General features: G+C 42.0%; 1 protein-coding gene across 11 annotated transcripts in view; it reads right to left on the reverse strand.

Annotated features, from left to right (window-relative positions):
- The window catches only part of BRSK2 (BR serine/threonine kinase 2), a 303,999-nt gene that overhangs the window by 19,112 nt on the left and 263,156 nt on the right, over nt 1-21,731 (reverse strand). For 7 of the 11 annotated variants that reach the window (XM_066553001.1, XM_066553000.1, XM_066552998.1 and 4 more), the window contains exons 14-20: nt 21,378-21,401; nt 15,545-15,605; nt 11,061-11,268; nt 9,889-9,937; nt 5,083-5,206; nt 2,998-3,178; nt 2,280-2,369 (exon numbers count right to left, since the gene is read on the reverse strand). In XM_066553001.1, coding sequence (XP_066409098.1) covers nt 2,280-2,369; nt 2,998-3,178; nt 5,083-5,206; nt 9,889-9,937; nt 11,061-11,268; nt 15,545-15,605; nt 21,378-21,401 — 737 coding nt within the window. The remainder of the gene's footprint in view (nt 1-2,279; nt 2,370-2,997; nt 3,179-5,082; nt 5,207-9,888; nt 9,938-11,060; nt 11,269-15,544; nt 15,606-21,377; nt 21,402-21,731) is intronic. The other 4 variants (XM_066553002.1, XM_066552999.1, XM_066553006.1 and 1 more) reach the window with 1 other exon arrangement.

The raw sequence follows: 21,731 nt of genomic DNA on the forward strand, positions 1-21,731 counted from the left end.
ATCAGACACCCAGCTAAGCAAGGTGCTGAATGTGAACTTTTCTGTCCTTTATCCTTTTACTTCCCCTTACTCTCTTACTTACTTGGCTGGGTATGTGAACTACTGGGCCACCCTACTTTGATACAAAAGTTGTCTCTTTTTTGGTAACAATCCCTTTATTTCCCTTCCCTTCCTTTTCTCTCTTTCTTGAATGCTGCTCAAACCTAAAATTTTCAAGTTGACTTCTCTCATTTTCGAGAGACTTGCATATTCCTGATCAGGTTAGGTGGTGTGGATACATAACAGTTTGATACCCTGTCTCATGAGCTGTCTTGCCTGGGTAAGTCCCCAGCTAAGGGAATTATCATTTTTAAATTTCAAGAGACCATTAATTTTGGTTTTGCTCCATGTGAAGTTATCTGTTGCAGTCTGGCATTAGAGGTCAGGCAGGGTTTTCCCTGCTAGAACAATATGCTCTCATTAGCTTCAGGCAGTATAAATAATAGGATTTTTTCATTCCAGAACCAGAGCAAAACTGTAAGTCAAATACATTTTTCATAGCAGAGTATGCCCATAACATTTCCCTGAGTCTTGGTCAGATGAATGGTTTTTATTCCTGCTATAATATGGCTTTCTAAGGGAGATATCCTGCTTCACATGCAAGTGTGCAAGAGGGTTCCAGTTTTTCTATAGAGCCTCAGTAGCTAGCACTTATTAGGGTGATGAAGCTAAGAGAGATCATCAAGTTATTTACTTTATAAATAATTTTTTCCTCACAAGAAAGTAAGGGTACACCTCATTCCTGAAGAAACAAGGAATACTTAAATGTTGTCCATGCATCAGGAGTAATATGAAATACATTTAAAAGATGCTTTTCTATCTCAATCCCCTCACTCCCACTCAGCCCTAGCAATTCCCAGGAGGAAAGGCTAGCAGAAAATTCTAGCTGCTTCCTTGATTTTGATTTAATTTCAAAAGTTCAGACAGCAAAAACCTGAATCAACCATAGTTATAATGTCCTTATTTTCCCTGCTACTAAACAGAATAACCCATATGCTGGGCACCATTGTATTCCAGCATGCAGAAGGATCAGGCAGTGCTGGAGGCCAAAAGCAAAGAGGACACTGAATTGAGCATATTTCTCTGTCAGGTACTAGGCATACCCACTTCTATGCAGTTAATTTATCTTTGGATGCTAAAGCCACAGTTAGACCAGAAGGATGTAACCCATATGTGCAATGAGCCGAGGACATCTGGGACTTAATTGGAGGATGCAATGCCAACTTAACTCCCCCACTTTTGTCTTGGCTTGTTCACACAAGGGTCAAGAACAGAATTTGGCTCTAAAGCATAGTATTTATTTACTTCCTTCTCATCTTCCACTCCTTCTGCCTCACTGTCTTCTGCTGCAGCCTCTGCTCTCCACCTTGCTCCTATTTATCTCCAGTACGTGCACATTCTTTCAGCTTTTCTCTACTTTTCCTTCCTTGATGCATTCCCAATAGCTTATCTGCCTTAAGTTTTCAATTTTCACCTTCTTCTTTGTTCTGTCCTTTTAGAGGATAGAAGAGTTACCACAGAGATTTTGTGTGTGTCTGTACAACCACTTCAGTGTTCAGAGTGAACACCTGCTACATAATGATGGGATGAGGCCAGTTTCAGTATTATCAATTCAGGCTGCCTGCACATCCAGATTGATGTCATTGCACAGGGTCACACATGTAAGGCTTTCTCTACCACCACAAGGAATTGAAATTTACTTTTCAAATAGATAAAATAGAGCTTCTGCAGAACCTTAGTATATAATTTGTGCTACCACAGTATTGAGAATTGGATCACACTCCTGGAAACTATTAGCCACCTCCTGACCACATGTTAATGGCTAAGTTAAAAGTAGCTCTCAAGTTTGCTCAGGGACCCACTGAAGTTGGAGGTTTCTAAAGTACACCTGAAGGGTTTGAAAATCAAGTATCCTCTAGAGCATGTCCCTACTCTGGGAGATTCTGGAACTGGATAAAATCTGGAAGATCTGTTGATGATGCAGCTTTTGATGGAGAAGTGGGCAAATGGCTCTTTGGGCGGGCAGAGGGCAGAAGCTGTTCAACTGGGGAATGCGCTGGGAGCACTGGAGAGGGAATGAGAAACGGAGGAGTGGGGTGGGAGCAGGGAGTTACTGCTCTGTCTGAATGGAGTTCGTTTTTTGCTGTAATCAGAGGGATGGCCTCCCTCAGCCTCCTGCTACGAGAGGCATTTCACCTTCCTGTCCCTGCTGAAGGTGCTGGACAGTAGAAGCCACTTACCTGATAACTGCTGCACTGAAGGCTGGTCATGTGTGCTTAACAACTGTGCCTGAATGGTTTCTACTACCCTCTTAAAGCGACGGCTTGGACCTGCCAGGAGAGAAGAGGCACAAGCGGCTGTGAGAGCAATGGGAGCCAAGCCCACACACAAGGCTGCAGGGGAAGGATCACAAGCATCTTCCCTTCAGTCTTGTCCCCAGAGGTGTCCTGACTGTGTGTCTGTCCTTCAGCCAAAGGGGCTATGATGTGCTGGGCTCAACAGGAAGAGGAATGGCTTTGGGGCTCCTTTTGTAAAGACAGAAAAGGTGAAGGGGTCTGTTTCCTTGTTGCAACCCCTGTGGGGGACATGCGGCCACCCAGAAGAAAAGGGTGAGTGCATGTCTCAGTCAGAAGGAAGAAACTATGGCCTCACAGTGCCCAGCTGAGACTCTGAAAGAAACAGGGAGCCAGTACCATGAGTTACACCAAAACTGGTGTGCAGAACAGCCATTTTAGCACTAATCATGGCAGTGCCATCTTCACCTCTTTGGGAATCTCCTTCCTCCCTGCATTTCCATCTCTACCAACACCATTTTTGTTCCTGATGTCCTCCTTGCCCTTGACTGAATTTTCCTGAGGTTAAGCCAGTTTTTTTCCTCTGGCAGAGCAATTTGCAGGCCTCTATTATCAGCAAGGACCAAGCCAGCTGGCACCCATTTTAGAGCTTTGCCATGGTTACCTGATAAGAGTGTGAAAGTGACAGAGTAGATCCCGTTCTCCTTTTGCGCCTCTCCCCCTTCTGTGTATGTTATGTCCACCTGGAACTTCACTGGCTTCTGGAAGACAGCAGGACCTCCTGTGGACTTATATTCTGCACGGAAACTTGTCTGTGAGATGACACTGTGACTGAGACTTGGGATCTGAAAGAGGTTGGTAGAAGCAGAGAGTAGAACCAGTGCTAAATGGAAAAAAACCTGCAAAATTCTGTTTATAACAACACACGCTTCCAGAATGAGTAACATTTGCTAGATTTGCTCCTGGTCTTGAATTTTTAATGTACAGTGTTCTTGTGAAATCAGTAAGAGAACAGGTTGCTGGACACCACAGAAGAATGCACAGCTGCTTACAGGACTGACCTAAATTTAAGGGTTGAATATTGCTGGAATACCCAACATACTTATGAATTTACACATGTTGCTCAATTTCATACAGTCAGTCTTTCTTGTCCTACTCATCCACCATTCTTGAGAAATGCCTTTTGTTGAGCAAAAGGTGATATTAAGGGAGTGGACAGGAAAGTCAGTGGGATATAAAACTGAATATAAAAAACACCTAAGTAGCCTGGTCTGATTTCACAGCTGATCCTGTTTTGAGCAGAAGACCTCCTGAAGGCCTTTCCAACTTCAGTTCCTTGGTGATTCTGTGATGTCAGATAGACATCAGGGCACCTGAAGTGCTTGGAACATCCACATGGCTGCAAATAACTCACCCAAACTTCTATCAATATGTAAAAGAACTCTGAGAAGCTTTGTGACATCATGCAACATCTGTGTATTTAGAACCACTGTGGAATTTCATAACTTCCTAATTTTCAAGCAGTTACCTTTCACACTTTCCTCCAAAATTTAACAGCATACTCATATTCTATTTATTGCTTCATAAAGGACCAGATTAAAAGAAAAACAAACAAATTACTTGGAAATCTGTCTCTAATCTCTAGGAGGAAAAAAACGAAGATGAGTTCTTTGAGAAGCTGACTTTAAGGGGTTAATTAGCTGGCTATGACAATGCATTTAAGTTTGGATGTTGCTGTAAGAGACAATTCACTGGTTTTGCACACAAGTCCCTACATCACACCTAAGCCACACGTGGGGTACACACAGGATCACCAGTATAGACAGTAGAACACACTGCACAACAATACAAACCCAAAAGCACAGCTAAATGCATGAAATTGATACAGTAACATGGCTGCTTACAACCAGCCTGGGATGGACACCAGTGTCTGATGCCCTCCACTGTAATGCACTTACTCCTTGTGTGCTTGTACAGTAACAAGGGTTACAGCTATTTTTTTGAAGAAGTTCCTTGCAGAATCACAAAGATTAAAATGGAGTTCAGTATTTTGTGGAAAAAAAATCAATATAACAAACTATATAAGAATTTAAGTTTCCTTCTCTTAATTCTATTGGAAAAAGTCTAATTATGTTGTTGACTACCTTGAATTGAAAAACTTCTTGAAATACCTTTGCTGTCCTGACTTTTTTATCATGGTACCTCTAGATAATGAGAAAAAGGACTTTCTATAGGAAAAAAAGGACAATTTCTCCCTGCTTTCTTCACATCTGCAACAACTGAAACTCTGGACACCAGAAGAAATGACCCTTCTTTCTGCCTTACAGCACTGAAGTGGGGATTTAAAGTAACAAGTGCAGATGCAGGACAGGCCTTTTGTCTGGCTGAAGTGGTGGAGGGCATCCCCATCAAAGGGAAACCCAATCTGCTGCTCAGCCAGCGACTGTAAGGCTGATTTGACAAAGCAGCAAATCACTGTCTTGATACTGTGCCAGCAGTGTGCTCCACTGCTGTGGAATTCCAAACTCTGGCAACCTGGAGGCCTTGCCAAGAAGGCTGAAATCTTATTTCACCTTAGAGAGCATTATCTACAGTTAGTAATTCACACACAGTCCAGTGCAGGCCATGTAAATTAAATCCACAGAGGATGCTTTTGAAGGAGCAGAGCCCCTGTCCAGTAACATTTGGCACATGGAGTCCTGGAATGACCAGTGAGGGATGTCTCCAAGAGGCAGCTGGGGTTACTCACCGAGAGGAAAGCGTGGACTATATCAGCCTTAATGGAGCTTAATGGTTTGTCCTTAATGACCACAAAAATCTGTTCTTCTTTCTCCAAGTTGATGAAGTTACCGAACCAAGATTTTTTGGCAAGCCTGAAGTAATGAAAAGAAAGATGTTTAGAATATGGAACACCATTTCTTATTTCATACATACTCCTAGCTAGAAAAAATATTAAAAAACACATGAAAAAGTTTTGATGACACTCCAGATGTGATGATATTACTACTAATAAGTGGGAAATAGTATCACAGAACATCCAGAATGACATTTCACTTAGTGAAAACTGATGAAATGACAGACCACACAGCCTGGGTCTGGCAGCATGTGTCACCAACAGTGAAAAACCAGGAGCAATGGTAACTCTTCTGACTGAGCCAACATACCAGTGAATACTGCACACACAGCATACATATAAATCAGGGGACACATTTCTGGTTTGTCTCCAGGGATGTCTCAATTTCTTGTGACAACATGCAGATCCTGGCAGCATAAAGATTTAAGTTCCTTCCCACCCAATTTCAACTCCTTTGCTTCCTTCCCACCCAACTGCAACTCCTTTGGAAAGATACTTTTCTGAAGGTATCCTGAACAGTCACAAGCCCTTGCTTCTTGAAGCAAGCTGTAGATTTCACTGGAGCTCCAATCTACCAGTGAGTGAAATGCACAATTACACAAGGCCAGGACAAAGACTGTTCTGTTCATCAGCCCCATTCAGGGTGTCTATGTCGTGTGTAAACTCTGGTTAGCCTACAAAGGAATGAATTTTCAGTATTAAGAAAGGAGATAACAACACCATGCAAGGCACAGTTCAGGCTTTCCACTGACAGCAGTCCAGATCCTCAGTTTGTTCCAGCATCAGGTGGTGGTTTCATCACAAAATGAAATTGCTCTGTTTTTTCACAGTGATCGTATCAGCAAACGTTTGACTTTGCTTATTGTTTAACCATTCCAATGCACTTCATTGACATTGGCTTTTAAGTTAAACAGGCTAAAGGAAGAATGCAGGGACATGAATGTTAATGAGAGACACTATCTAGACCTCAAAGTAGCATCTCTGACAGGTGTGGTTTTGAGAGGAGAAAAGAGACTGTCAGCTCTGAGACACAGCCAAAGACTTACTGGACCAAACTAAACCCAGGGAAAACCACACTTAAATCAGCCATGTTCTAGGAAAGAATTCAGCATGAAAATGTCAGAAATTAAAAGACCTGCCACCAAGAGATTGCCTTTTTTACCCCCTCTACCGCATACTTTATAACACCAAATCCAGTTTGCAGTATGGCAAGCAACAGGATGGACATCCATCACTCAGTGGAAGAAGACAATCTCTCCAGACAAGGAGAGCCATCTGCAAAAGGGATTGCTACACACCAGTTTTCCAGCAGTTTTTCCAGCAATAAACAGCTGGAGCAGGCTGCAAGTAGCCTCACTTTCTGAGGCAAAGTGAGGCAGAGGCAGAGGAAGGACAGAGGCTAAGAGAGAGAGGAGGAAACTAAGAAAATAATTTGAAGCCTAGGCCTTCAGGATAAAGAACAAAGCTTGACCTCAGCAGTGTCCAGCAACTTGCATTCATTCCCCATCTCAGACTGCTCCATGAATCGTGCAGCTGTGGGCCCACTGCCCATTTAATGCACACAGCAGAAAGACCACAACTGGAAGAGTACTCAGCTGGGCAAATAGTGATTTGCTTCATTTACTGCAGGCAACCAAAAATCAGAGTAGAGAAAGATTCACTTGCAATTTGGTTAAAACAGTGCCCCCCACTCAATTAAAGTGGGCTGGAAACCTGTCACTCCCTAAAATATTCATAGGCAGCTGTAAATAAGCCAGTGAGCCAGAGATTAGCACAGGGAGCAGTAAAGAGAAAGGGCCTCTCATTTAAATGGTCGTTAAGGAGCCAGGGTTAGAGTGAGGAAGAAAATTACATACTAATTAGCTCATGTGTCTCTCACACACCACAACAACTCTGCAAGCCCCTGGAGAGCTGGGGCAATAGCTCCCTGCATGTAAGGGGTCTGTGCTCATTAGTAAATTAGCACCTGGTTATCCATCTAAAACGGCTGCTTGTCCTAGGCTTGGATGTATCATCATCTGAACCAGGGCTGCTGGATGGATTCCAGGGGCCAAGGGGAAGCATGGGCCTGGAAAAGTGTGCTTATTTAATTGCAGGTCTGCCATCTTAAAATATGGCTTTTCATTTTTGTATTTTCATTAATGGTTTTGCTGGCCCTTCATTTATAGGTCTCTTGATAAGCACAGGTAACAAGGGCCCAGAACACTGGGAGTTTTTTTCCCTGCTCAACATGGTCTGGAGCCTCCAAAGTCCACCTGGGCTCTTTTCCTTGGTGAGGTTATCACCAGTAATAGCAAGTCTGGAAGATTCACTGCTAGCCTGGGCTATGCTCCAGCTTGTAAATCATTTGAATTCACTAAAATAATTTTGCTAGTGTCACATAAGACAGAATAGATGCCAGTGGCCTCTCCTGTTTCTGTAATGAGCGGAATCAAGACACAGCACATATGCACTGGCTTTTCTCCCCAAAACTGGCAGAACTAGCTGTACTCATACAGCTAGGAAATAGATCCACTAAGAAGAGGGGACAGTTTTGGAGTAAAATTACACAATAAAGCCTTTTCTCCTCTTAGAGGGCATTAAGTGCTGCTAACTTGGGTTAAAATGCATATGAATCTTCAGCTCCCTGAATGACACGCTCTAGCATCTCTCAAGATCAGGCTGTAAGCAGAACAAAATGTACTTAAAATTAAGAATCTTCTCTTACCAAGGCAAACTTCTTAAAGGGGGAGTGGGATAGGAGATACCTGGGGGAGGCTGGGTATGTAGATTACACTAAGGAATCCAATCAGGTGTCCATTTGATGAAAAAGCAAAGAAAGTAGCATGAAAATAGACGCTGGTGCTTTATTACTTCACACCAAATTTCACACTCCTATCATGTTGTTCCTTTCCTTTCTTTTGGAGTGTCTGACCACGTAGCCTTCTGTGTTCCCTCTCTGTCTCTGAGCACATGGATCAGTAACCTCCAGAGGTTTACCTGCCTAGCATAAATAGCATTTCTACTCAAGCAAATGGAGCTTTGCAGGTTTAAAGCAGCTGGAGCTAAATCTCTTTAAATGTCATCCCTAACACATTTTCTAGGGATTTTTCACATGAGAAAGAACAGCATTACCCAGACATGTCAAAGTGTATTACCTCATCATCAAGTTTGTTAAATGAATGGCAGGCACTGCTGCACCAGACAGAGCTAGGACATGTATTTATCACTCAACCCATGAGGTCAATACAGCTCTTGATAAGGATATCTTATTTCTTACAGAAAAGAAGAAAATATGGGAAAAAATAAGATATGTAGAAGTGGGCACTGAGCAACAGACATCTATCATTAAAATATAATCTAGTTCATTATTTTTTATGACTTTTATTATGTTTACTGCAGGGTGCAGCCCAATTGAACTCATTAATTTGGCAATTATACAGAAAAAGAAAAGAGGGCCTTAGGCTTTGACTTGCATCCAAACTGCCTCAAATGATAGGCACTACTTCTCTCCACCAGCTTTTAAAAAGTGAGTGGGAAGCAGGGAAGGCAATAAATTAACAGCAAAACTTCCACCAGCATAGATGCAAGGAAGAGAAGAAATTTAATTCTAAAGGTTTTCTGTTTTAATGGCTTTAAAAACATGTGAGATGAGAGTATTGTATATTTCTGTGATAATGATGTGACAATTTTATGGAATTCTCTCATGCCTCTCTATTAGTAAATGCTTGAAAGTGTTGAAAACACAGTATATTCCATTTTTCTTCCTGAATACCTTTACTAATCTCTACTTCTCCCTCTCCTGAAGTGTTTATCTCTCTTTATCCCTCATTCTGCAGCTATACACGTAGAATGTCCATCTCACACCAGACAAAAGCCAGGTCTGGAGCAAGTTGTGAAGACAATACCATTGTCACCATTTACAAAACTTTCAGCTCAAAATTCCCATCCAAAACTCATGAATATTTCATACAAGTCTCTTAACAAGAGGCCAAATTGCCTTGGTTGGCAGGCTAAGTCTATGGGCATTGGGTGCACAAACACAAGCTGTGAAAATAAAAAGGAATAATTTGGCATCTGTTGCATATTAGGAAGTGTTTGGAGCAGCACTCTGGCAGGGACTTCCAAACCTGCCATGCAGTGATGCACATTTGTGCAGTGAAATGGTTGAAATGTACACTGACTTTTAGGAATGAGCCTGGTGAATATGAAACAGCTTCTCCATGTCCCAGTACTGCTGCCTAGAATTAACACTGCATTTACTCTGGCAGCCAAAGATCCCTCTGAATCATCTTAGCAGAGCCTCCTGCATGCTATCCTGAGGATGCAAACTCTCCTGTACTAAAAGGAAGACATTTTGGTGCACAGTTAGTGCCAGTATAAGCCACTGCTTAGCCTCTCCAGTTCCAAAGAGTGATCTACTCGACAACCAAACGAATGAAGAGAGAAGAAACATGGTACAAACCCAGCAAACTCAGCAAGCTGTGAGAACATGAGGTGGTTACTGGGAGACTGTTTCATCATCTGTTGACCCCCCTGCCATTACTGAGGTACAGATTTTATGTAGGGTCCTCATCAAAAGAATCATTTCACATCTCTGTCCCACCCACAGGACAACAGGTTACAAACAGATACTGATCCAGAACAGAAATATGTCAGCTTATGACATTCAGGCCAGGAAATGACACCGGTATTTGGTGGAAAAAAGGGCAAAATACTTACTCTGGGGATGATTCTGGGGTTAAATTAGACATCTCTTCTGGTGTAGGTACTGCTCATGCACGGACAGCCAAAGAGAGGGAGGAGAAAAGAAATATGATTCAGTACACCTTCCATTTTCAGCTTGTACACCAATGAAACAATTCTGCACTTGCTTGCATTTGCCCATTGCCTCTGCAGGCTAATTCTGACATTTAAATCCTGGTCATATGTCTCTAGATCTCAGTATCTAAACAAGTGCTGCATTTCAAGGCTCACTCTGCCCTTAGGTCATTAGGTAATCTTGCACTGGCTGCAGTGGTTCCTGGTCCAGACCCAAACACACTGTGCCAACAACTCTGGTGCCATTGCCTCACAGCCCAGCTGGGCGCAGCTCAGTCACTGCTGCAATTCTCTGCAGCTCTCTGACCACCTCAGTGGCAATGGCAATGACCATCACAGCTCAAAAATCCACGGCTGTAATCCTCCATTCCCATGGGATCACATGCCGGTACCCTGGAAAACCACAGGGTGTTGGGATAGCTGCTGCTGACATCCAAGGATAAGGCATGTCACTTTGTCTGCCCTTTGCTGGCATGCAAAAAAGCCACCTGGAGGCCGAGGAAGAAAATTTTGCACATCTCAACACTCAAGAGACTTAGAAAACTGAAGTAGGCCAGCAGATATGAAACCACTGATTGTATTAAGGAGATTTTTGCACCAATTACCAAAGGAGGCAAAAAAAAGCATTAAGCAAGATCAAAAAAGCTGTGCTTCAGAAGGACAGCTTCAGCCTATTGCCTCTGGCTGCCTTTTTTTTTCAGCATAAGGCTCAGCCTGTGGCTGTGGAGAGGCAGTGGAGCACAGCCACAGGGGAAATGGCTGAGCCCTAGGTTCACTTGCAAAGCAAGTGAAGAAACTGAAGACAGATTTTTATTGCAGTCTAAGAGCCACAACAGGGATAGTAAGAGCTGCATGGCTGGAGTGTGAAGAGGGCTCAGGAGATGCTGTTGGAGCAGGGGCAGTGGCACGACAGAGCCTGCTCACATATGGGTTAAGGCTTGGCTGATGCTATCACTCTTATTTTCCACATAAATATTCAGACCTTGGTACAGAGAATTTGCAAAGCCACAAAGAGGTATGAAATTCCTGCTGAATGTCTGCCCAAATCAGAACCACCCTAGGTGGGTACTCACCTTGTAATTTCCGACGATGGAAGCGAGGAGACCCCAGGAAACTATTCTTGATGGAGTTGAGCCGTGTCCTCCAAGGCATTCCTCCAATGCTGGGGCTGGATGGTGGTGTTGGGTTGGGTGTGCCTGCTGGGCTCTCCTTTGGCGTATGAACAGGTGTCCCCTTGGGGGTAGGGAGGGGACTTCCCCTTGGAGAGGGGTGAGGGGTGACCTGTATGATGGGGATAGATTTGGTGCTTGGGTCAGTACTAGAAGGGAGCAATCTAACAGGAGACATAGGGTTGGTCTGCACTTTAGGAACAGCCAGCTGTGGGTTAAAGCCGGCAGCAGGCGAGCGGCCCTGAGCATTCTGCACAGGGTTGTTCTGGGAAGAGGGGGCGCTGGCATTGCTGGCAGGGAGTGGGTTGGATTTAGTAGACTGGAGTGGTTTTTCAGCCAATTTGCTCTTGGATGGCAAAGTCTGCGTCTTTGGGTTGGGCTGAAGTGCTGGCTTTGGTTGGAGTACATGTCCAGGCCTGGAGGCGTTCCTACAAGTATCAGGGTCCAAGGAGACTTGGGGTCGGGGAGAGAAAGGGAGGTCGGAGGTCTGAGGGGGGATGAAGAACTTTCTGATAGGCTACGAGACAGACGCAGAGTGTCCATGCACATCAAAAACAGTGAAATACGCAAAGAGCGGGCGAGCAGAGAAAGGAAAGTCAGAATAAAATCCATCCGAGTCACAAAGATGCACCATGTCACAAGGAGACACAGGAGATGGAGGTGAAGGGGTAGTGGGGGGGAGGGATTTTGCAAAGAAACGAAAACAAACAAACAAACAAAAAACAAAAAAAAGACATGCAGTTAGCTGGGAACACAGCATATTCAACAACAGCAGCAGCGGCAGCAGCAAGAACAACAGTGTCATAACAGGCTTCATCATATTAACCAACCACGTGTCAGCAAAGGAAAACAACAGAAAGAAAAGTACAACAAAGGAACAAGGAAAAAAAAGAAAAAAAGGAAAAAAATAAAAAAGGAAAGTAACTAAGAAAAAAAGAAGAGAGAAATGCCATCTCTCTGGGATTGTTCTGATTGCCCTGCAGTGAGAGAAGCACGATGCTGTAGGGAGGTGAGGAAAGGGAAGAAGAACCACTCAAGCCACAGACAAATTGAGATGTGCCAAGAAAGGGACCACCTCTTTCAGCTCCATATGGCCATATGCAAACCCAGTAGAGAGATGAGACTCAGAACAGGTGTGTGATACATACAGAGTGGCAGGGGATACACACAGTTACTGCACACACCAGTCAGAACCTCTTTCCTTCCTCTTTACCCCTGGCTGGGTAATGCACCAGTTGCAGCCACCCATTGCAGAAAGAGGGGGGAAAAGGGAGAGTGATGCCACCTGGGCACCCACTCTCCTCCCCTGATCTGGAATGTTAAATTGCTCAGCCTTCACTTGGAAGCTTCAGAGCACACAACACCATGAGAAATATATGAACTCAGATAGGTGTTTGATTTTTAAACTGTTACAGCAAAAACTTCAGTGAGGTCTGGTAAATTTATTTATCTGGGAAGAGATGATACTTTCCATCAGACTTTATGCTTCTCCTCCAACATCCGTCATTGCATTGAAGGATAGCTTGATAATTGGAATTTCTGTCATAAAGTCTCAGCAATATTTGCCATTAAGTCCCAAGTCTAAGAAGAGGGTGGGGGGAGCCATTGTTTTGTAAGACACAGTTTAAAAAGAAAAAAGACAAGCAAAGTTCATAATCCATTGCTGAGGTATCAAAATGGGATTATGATTTTTTCCCAAACAGGAACATTTACACATGTTAAGAGGTATTTTGGGAAACCATTCATACTTTGACAGCAAACAGCAATAGACAGACTTGGAAGGGTAGAAGCCTTTTAAGGGTTATTAGCAAGCTAAAAATCACATTTAAAACAACAACAAAAAAAAGTCCTTACAAATCATTGCTATTACCACCTTAGATTACAAGTACTGGAATAATTGTAAAAATAGAAATCACTACTCAAGTAATTTAGCTTTGGTCTACCCTTTGATTTCTACGAAATATTACCTATGAAAAATTACACCATCAGCATTATTATTATCCATACTTGACACCTAAAAGCCTCAATAAAGAACTAACTAGACATACCATGTACATGTAACCTTCCCTCAAATCTCAGTCTCAGGTGAACATACTCACTAGGGACTTCCTTCTTGGGTGTGATGGATTAGCACAATGTTGCCATATTTAAAAACCGTAGAAATGTATTTAAGACTAAAGTCTCTAAGCTGTTTGCATCAAAGTTTTGAAATTACTTCAAAGAACTTAGGGTTAGGCCACCAAAATTAAAGGAAAATCAGTACATCAGAATATTTGTATTACTATTAGGATTGTAAAATTAAACTTAAGTCTGCCATGTTGCTGAATTCTCATTGTCAATGAGCAAGGAAGGGGAAAAGATGAGGAAAGTGTTTAATTTGTGGAAGTCACTATTGGCATCTGACTATTAACTATTTGCAAATGACACTAATGGATAAAACTCAAAGACTGTTAATTGCAAATGTTTCCTTGCAATTTTTCTGTCTTACATGTATGATGGCTTGAGCAGCAGATTTGAAAGAAATAAAGTATGATTCAAGTCCCTCTTAAGCCGTTAAGAATCTGAAGAGGCACCCTTAATTACCACATATTTAATAATGAAATGAAGAACAAGATTTGGTCTCGATTTCAGCTGGTGCAATGTAGAACATCATTAGCAAGATCTTGTGAAATTTGGTAACTTATTTGCTGCTGAATTCAATTCCTCATAGAACTAAACCTAAGCAGCACAAAAAGTGAAAGGTGTATTTGTTTTTTAAAGTATGTTCTCTTTCAATAATCTAAGGTGCTATTAGAAGCATAGGTAAGGACGTTTAGAAAATACGATTTTTATTCCAACGTTTCCTTTTAAGCCTCAAGTGTGACCAGCATGAATATCATTATGATCTGCTGAAAATGCCACCTGATTGCTAAATCCCTTTGAAGAATATGTAATCAACTGCCTGTTAAGTAATAATGGTAAGATACAGACTATGGGATCTTGTCAAACTTATTCTTTGATGTTGTCCTACTGAGATGTCAGAAATTGATCCCAAGAGATCAATTAATGAAATCAAGATTTAGGTTTGCTTCACTGGATGCTTATTTTGTGCAAAAAACTGTTTCCATGCTCTTTTCTAGTACATTTTGCAGTGGCATAAAAGTTCTCAGACCTCTGCTCCATTTCACTGGCAACCAGGAGTCCTGGTGCAGAAAGAAGGAAATGGATTTTCACTGGTCCCTAGGACTTTAAAGACATAGAGGAGACCTCAAGAACACTTATGCTGGTTTCAAACAGGATAACAATTGGCAGGAGCCCAAAACAGGTTTCAGGAAGTAATTCAATCAAGCAAAGTGCTGGAAGCTTTACTAGACTATAAACTTAGAGCTGACAGTGTGTCTTTATTCACAAGATTTACACAGAATCTTAGGGTGGAACTGGGATTTCAAATACTTGGAATACTGATGTTATCTTCATAGAACTGAGACTAGATCCATGGATGTATCCATAGCTTAAGACATGGACTATATCAATTTCTGGTGGGAGATAGCATCTTCTCATGAAGTCATGGGAAGTAGGTAGAAATCCTCCAGAGACTCTGGGCCAGACAGTTAGGTAACATGCGCTGTCACAGCCCAACAGACTTTTTGATGAGGTCTAGACTCTTGTTAGGCACTGCAGTCTTACAGTGACTTAGCTGACCTTTTCAAGCACTAGGAATACTCAACTTTTATGCCTAAATAAGTTAACAAGAAGAGGCAGGCCTCTGTCATTGCATTTAGAAACTGTTACAACTTCACAATAAATGTACTATCAAGCATGTGTTGTTCTGGCTATCAGTATTTAGTTGACTGCATGCTTAAAAAGGGCATGTGAAAGTACCTTGTCTATAGGGATTTGAATCTTTACTCATCCTAGTCAGTCAGCTTCTTACTTTCCTTTTAAATTTCCAGCCCTCAAATTTGTGTAAATTATTTTCTTTGACTTCCTAGTATGAGCGATTCTGAGGCAAACAGAAGATAACCAGCATGCTTTGGTGCTTTACTGAGACCTAATTGAAGGCAGCTGTGAAATGGCTCCTGATCACTCAGTCTGAAAACAGGCTATATGCAGACCTCAGCTGGATATGGAGTGTTTAGTCATAGCAATGTTATTCTGTGTGCTTAAGAGACTGAAATAAGGCAGGGACACAGCGAGATCCCTGCTAACAGTGCAGGGAACACGTAAGAGAAATCCTCCACCTGCATTTGGAAGTAACATTTCCCTCACCACCCATGAAAATTTACAAGCTGCCAAGGAAAAGCAAAACATCCCAGCAAAGAGCCACAGCTCTGGCACAACAGATGTCAAAAAGCATCAAGCATGTGTGAGTGGATTGGACCAACAGATCTTGAAGCAGCAGCACTTACCCTTGGACTGCTGAGAGGACTGGTGGAGAGCCCAGACGATGCTCCGCTGATTGACCGAGACCTGGATGGACACAACAAGGAAAACATCCCTCAGAAAACCTGGACAAGTAACAACCCTGAACACCAGCCACCACAGGCACAGGCATGAAGTGAGGAAGAGGAGGGAGGCTGTCACTGGAAAAGGACATAACTCTTTCCTTTTCTTTCCTTTCACTATTGTCATGTTTTTCAGTTGTCCCCCCTGCCCCAAAGCAAACAAATGCTATTGCTCAGGGAGAATACTATAATCCCTTTGAATTAAGGCAGTTGCTACCTTCTTTTTGGTCATCAAGCACATGGAAGCTACTAGGTCTGCTCTGTACAAATGGAACAGCTCAATTCAAAAGGATGGTGAAGACATTCAAACTTGTGCTAAAAATTCTGTTTTGCACAGTGCTGGCAGTTACAAAATGAGACTTTCTCTGTCATAAGCAACATGGAAAAGCACCATGTGTACAAGGCACAAAGGTAGGGAGTTCTTCCAGATAATAAAACCCCAAGTCCCCTTGACTCAAGCACACAATAATTTCTTATGTGATGACTTCTCACTGAAATCAAAGATTGCATTGTCTTAGCCCTTTCCAGCTTCTCACTGATGGATTTCACATCTTTGCTCTCCAGTGAGAATTCTTGCTGCTGCATTAAGCAAGCCAGGTCTTCTCTGTGGATAATGAGTTCTGCTTTTGTTGATGACTTTACTAATATCAAAATTACAGCTCAGGGGTGCCCTCAGAAAGAGGCCAGTCAAGGGAGAGTGAACTGTCCTCTCTGCTGCCAAGGTCACCTATACTGTTAATGGTCTTATGCTCTCCAGCAAGGCCACCTATGGAAAATGTCAGCTGCTGACAATAAAATGTGCAAATGTGCTATGCTAAACCTGGTGGAAGAGCAGACAGGCCAGACTGCACAAACACTTCAGCAGATGAAGTTCCTAGGAGGAGGGCTGCCCTGCAGAAAAAAACCCACACCTTATGTGTGACTGTATATGAGTGAGCCCCAGAGGCAGCTGCTTTCTATCCTTTTAAAAGAGAAAGTTGTCGTGAAGGCTGAAACATCTTACAGGAGAGAATTTGGCTGAGAACCTATTTATTCAACAACCACCATGCAGCAATATGTCAATATAGCAAAACTATCAATGTTTCCTACCTATAATAACCTACCTATTACAAGAGCCATGAAAGCAACTACTTGCCTTCAGGTAACAAACATGAAAAGGTGAAATTCCTGTAGAAAACTAAGTGTATGGGTGTATGTGTTTTAATATGTGTCTGTCTGTGTTTACACATATATACATTAAAAATTTATATAGGTCAGATACTCGATGTCAGCTTATGCATAAGAATATAAAACAAATTTAGACCATAAACTGTATCAGTTTACTCTCTTCAGCTGTTGTAGAACAAAACAGAAAAACGGTCTCTAAAATGGTCTCCCAGACATTTCTTATTAAATAAGTTTGAGTGACAGAATTCTTTAAAAATAAGTGAACTGCAAAAGAGGAAGTATTTCCAAGGAAAAAATAAGCTACAACTGAACAGAATCGCAGGTTCTGTTTTCTCTACTTGTATCCTCTGCCCTGATGGTTTTGTTTGTATCCCATTGCAGTCTGTCCATCACACTAACTAGGTGAAAACCAGAAGCTCACTCACAGAATGTTTTTTTGGCCAGATTAAATCTCAGCTGGCACTATGAAGATCTGGGGCACTCATTCTATGCAGAAAATTCCCACATAGGTTTTTTTCTTGTACCCTGATGTAGTCTACCCATCATAGTGCAGCAGTAAAAAACTAGGCTCACTCCTGGCATTCTTTCGCACTAGATTAAGCCTAAATTTGTACCATCAAGATCTGGGGCACTCATAAAGGTTTATGCAAAGTAATTTTAAGGGGAGAACTGTCTGCTCCACTTTTGAAAGACTACTGTATGTGCCTTTCCTATAAGTGAAGTAGCTGACTGCACCACAGATGTGTCGTGCAGATGGGAAGTCCATTTAGTCAAAATGTTCCTTGCATGAATCATCAGGAAAAGCTTCTTCCAAACTATGAATTACAAGAGGAATCCATAGATTATTTTGGACAAATGTGGAAGGCATTCAGGTGCCCAGAGATGCAGTTATACATCAACTTAAAGGACGTATTTCCACCATCTCTTAATTGTGGTGGGAACATCCTCTCTGACACTCACCTGAATTCCAGGAGATTTGCTTAAAAGTTCCACTCTGCTATTTCCTTTTTGCAATTAGGTGTTTCCAACAGCCCTGAATTCTCACTTCCCAACCCCACTGCCTCTTATTTTTTTTACAAAAATGATCACACACATGTAGGGCAGAATATGGCAGTCCCCACCTCCCAAATCCCAGTTCTTTATTGGAAGCAATATTTGAAAAATAGTTGTTGTGTACTGTGCTTTCATCCAGCCTAGGAGCCTGAGGTAGGGGACATAAGAGAGAGTTAGTATGAAATCCTCCTGGAAATGCATTCAGTATCCACATGATTGCTATTGAACAAGATTTATTTCTGCTGCTGATTTACATGCAAAATATGTAAGAAGTAAAGTAGGCCCTATAGCAAGCTTCAGTTTGTCCACACTGGAAATTGTATATAGGAGCAGTGGAAAGAATTTAAAAAAGCCTGTGTTCAATTTAAGTGTCAGGGTAAAAAGAGAGCTGTATGTTTTCAGAAGTCCTCCTCCTTTACCAGAAAGTGGTAGTATAGGATATGACACCAAGACTGAGGAGATTTTCCTTGCATCTTCCTTAATTTAACAAATCTCCCATAATTTACCGTTACAAATGGGATATATGATTCTCAAGCTAGCTATAAAAACTCAGTACTGTGCCCTACTACGTGGTTCTGTACTCCAGTACAAAAAGTGCTAATAAGCAAAAATGACAGATTTGTCCCTCTCATCAAGATCATTTCAGCTAAGCAATGCTGTAATTCAGTTTGTAAAAAAAAACAATCACATGCACTGCTCCTGTATCTCAGAGTCAGGTGGACAGAACTGGGACAGGGCCAAAAGAAAGGAATGAAAACGTTGCATTATGCTGAAATGCTGTAATGAAAGAACAGGAATTTAAATTTTTAGCTCTCTCACCAGAAAATGAAAGTTTGAGGCCCTACAGGCAGCATTAATATGGCAGACTCTTATGTCTTTTGTGTGGAAAGAGGTACGACATCATCTCCATGGCTATGAAATACATTTATTTAGTGAGAAGTATTTATTAGTGAGTAACCTCCTAAGAGTCTTTACAAGGATTAAATGTTACTGGAAGTATTAAATCTGTAATTATTCCAATAACTTAATACTAAATGCAACAATCCAGGAAACTGTGAACACTGCGTGTGACTCATTTTGCTCTGCATTTTGCATTCCTGTGTGCTTTTGCATTAACTCAATGGAAGTCATCAAAAGGTTGTTGAAAATACAAGCTATTGTAAGACAGTGCAGTTGCTCAGATAAAGAGCATTCCCTCCAACACAACTGCCAGATTTAGAGAACCAAGAAGAGACTCTTTAGTGACACAGTTGTTTAGACAAGCCTGGAGGGAGGAATTCAAAAACCCCAAAACATAAGGGAGGCAGACCCAAGGTTTAGGAGGGGGAAGATGCAGAGGGCACTCTAAACATGAGGTGGACACTGAGATCGTTGCAGGCTATTCCTCCCATTCCACAGACTGACAATAACCTGGAGACAGCTGAGCTATGAAAGAGAGAGGCAAAGGACTGAAACGAAATGTGCGTGTGTGGGCTGGAGTTTGTAGCTGTGATGATTTTATACCTTATTCAATCTATCTGATAATTCAAAGAATCAAAGTTGAAAGGTCCTTCATTTTAAAGTAATTTTGTACTCATTTTAGCCAGCTGCTGTCAAGTGGAAGCCATGCAAGGCCCAGTTCATGTCAGACCAGTGTTCTGAAACCAAGGGGCTTGAATCCTGTTTCCAGCTGGCTTCAGAGAATGGAGAATTTCCTGAGAGGTGCAGGGCTGAAGCCTGACACTGCTGAGGTGCAGACAGAGAGAAACAGGAGACCGGAGAGTGCAGCTGGCCTGGTAACTGCACGGCACATGTAGCACATGTACAGAGCATGTCTCCATCACCCTTCTCTCAGATCTGTTCCCAAATGCTTTAAGCAGTGCCCCTGCTGGGACACACCAGTAGAACATAAAGGCTTCAAAGCATGAATTTAACATCTAGGTCAGATTTGGCATTTGTTTCTTCTTTGAATAATCATCTCCTAGAACTTTTTCTTTTGAGTTTGGTACCTTGTTGCAGTCCCAGCAGAACTTGCTTTCATAGCACAGTTTTACCAGGATGCTGAATACAGCTAGTCAAGCTGGAGCCATGCTTGCAAGAAGGGGAGCCTGCAGCATGCATGCAGCGTGCAGAGATGCATCAGACTTGTGTCCCTGGGTGAAATGCCTTAGAAATTTTGAATTGGTTTGATTCCATGTGTGGTTTTGGAAGTCATTCCAGAAAATACCCAGCCAACCTCTTATTTGCTTCAAGCATGAATTGGGTGGAATTTGATACTCCTCTTTCCTTGTCCACTCAAAACCAAAAAGATCTAAACTGAAACTTCAGGGTAGGAGACCCCTGACAATGACCTGAATCAACATGCAAGAGGTGAGCAGTCAGGCTGTGTTGAATTTCATCACTCTTACTTTTGGGTGTCTGAAAGGTACAAACTGTGCTTCCTCACCCCCTGATTCAGGGAATATGTATAGAATACCTTGGATGTTCCACTGTCTTACAGTCCCAGCCATGCAAATAACACTGTGACAGCTCTTACTGGGAATATTCATGCTTGAGTCAGAAGGTCTGCTCATGGTAACAACCACTTGTAAGATGAAGCCTTACAGAGAATGCAGAGGGAGAAGTGCAGGTGCTGGTAACACACCTCTTCTTATTTTCAGCCCATACAGATGGTGATGGTTGAACAGCACCACCCTCCTCAATTGGCCAATTATACTAAAGTTCCATCTATAAATAGTTTAGAAAGGATTAACAGATATTGAAGCATGCTGCAAACATGAGAAGTAAATGTTACTGGTGCTAATTAGCTTTCTCAATGTGTACCCTCTCAAGAAGTTTTTACTGTAGTCTGTAATGATCTATTAAATGGTTTTATTAAATCATTTATTAATATAATATTCTCCTTCTCTTAAGTATTTATAAATGGAACGTTAATTTGAAGCATGATTGTATTCTTAGCTGTACCTATACTGCCTTTATTGAAAATACAGAGCTTTGAAGATATATCTGTCTCTAGGGCCATCTGTTCACCTCTTAAGAAAACATATTCTAAAAAGAGAGGGAATACCCAGCATTTTTTTAATAACACGGATGGGATTCAGTTTCATTAAAAAAAAAAAAAAAAGGAAAAAGAAGAAAACTGGATAAATTAGGATTCAAATTAACTGGAAAATACCAAACAGATACAAAAGTGCTAAACAGGGAATGGGTTTCTTTCTCAGAAGGTGTCTGGTATCTGCACAGGGTCTGAGGATAGTTTTCTGTGCCCACAGACATTGAAATAGAGGGACAAATAAGAGAACAAAAAAAGAACCCAAAAAAAAATTATATGGAGTGTGACTCCAACATAAAAGCACACAAACACACACAAAAGCACCAAAAATGCTTCTTCCCACATCTCTCTCTCTCTCTCCCTGCTGTAAAGCCTCAGTCTCTGAATTGTATCAACCTGTGTTGTGTTTGGAAATTGCAAATGAAAAGTTCCTCTACAAAGTTACAACAGGTCCCGCAAGAGGAATAATCCAAAACTAGAGCTTACCCCAATGGATCAGCACTCGCCATCCTCGGAAAGGGAAAATAAAGAGAGAGGGAGAGAGAAAGAAAGAGAGAGGGGTGTGGAGGCAGGTGGAGAGAAGAGTAGGAAAAGCAGAGTGAAATACTGTTCGGAGAACTGAACGGTCATAATCATTGCCACCGGTGCCTAAGTCTTTCCAGGGACCAGGAACACTAGGGGGACAGTTTCATTGACCAGAAAACAACTTTTGTCCCACTCACATATTGCAGACACATCCAACTTTGGCACTGGGGAATATGGAGAGGCACATACTAAGGCTGCAAAAAAAAAAATTCCCAGCCAAATCCCAATTAAAGCAGTCAGCAGAGCAATGGGGTT

This window comes from Molothrus aeneus, chromosome 6 (genome assembly GCF_037042795.1).
Source record: "Molothrus aeneus isolate 106 chromosome 6, BPBGC_Maene_1.0, whole genome shotgun sequence".
Lineage (NCBI taxonomy): Eukaryota > Metazoa > Chordata > Aves > Passeriformes > Icteridae > Molothrus > Molothrus aeneus.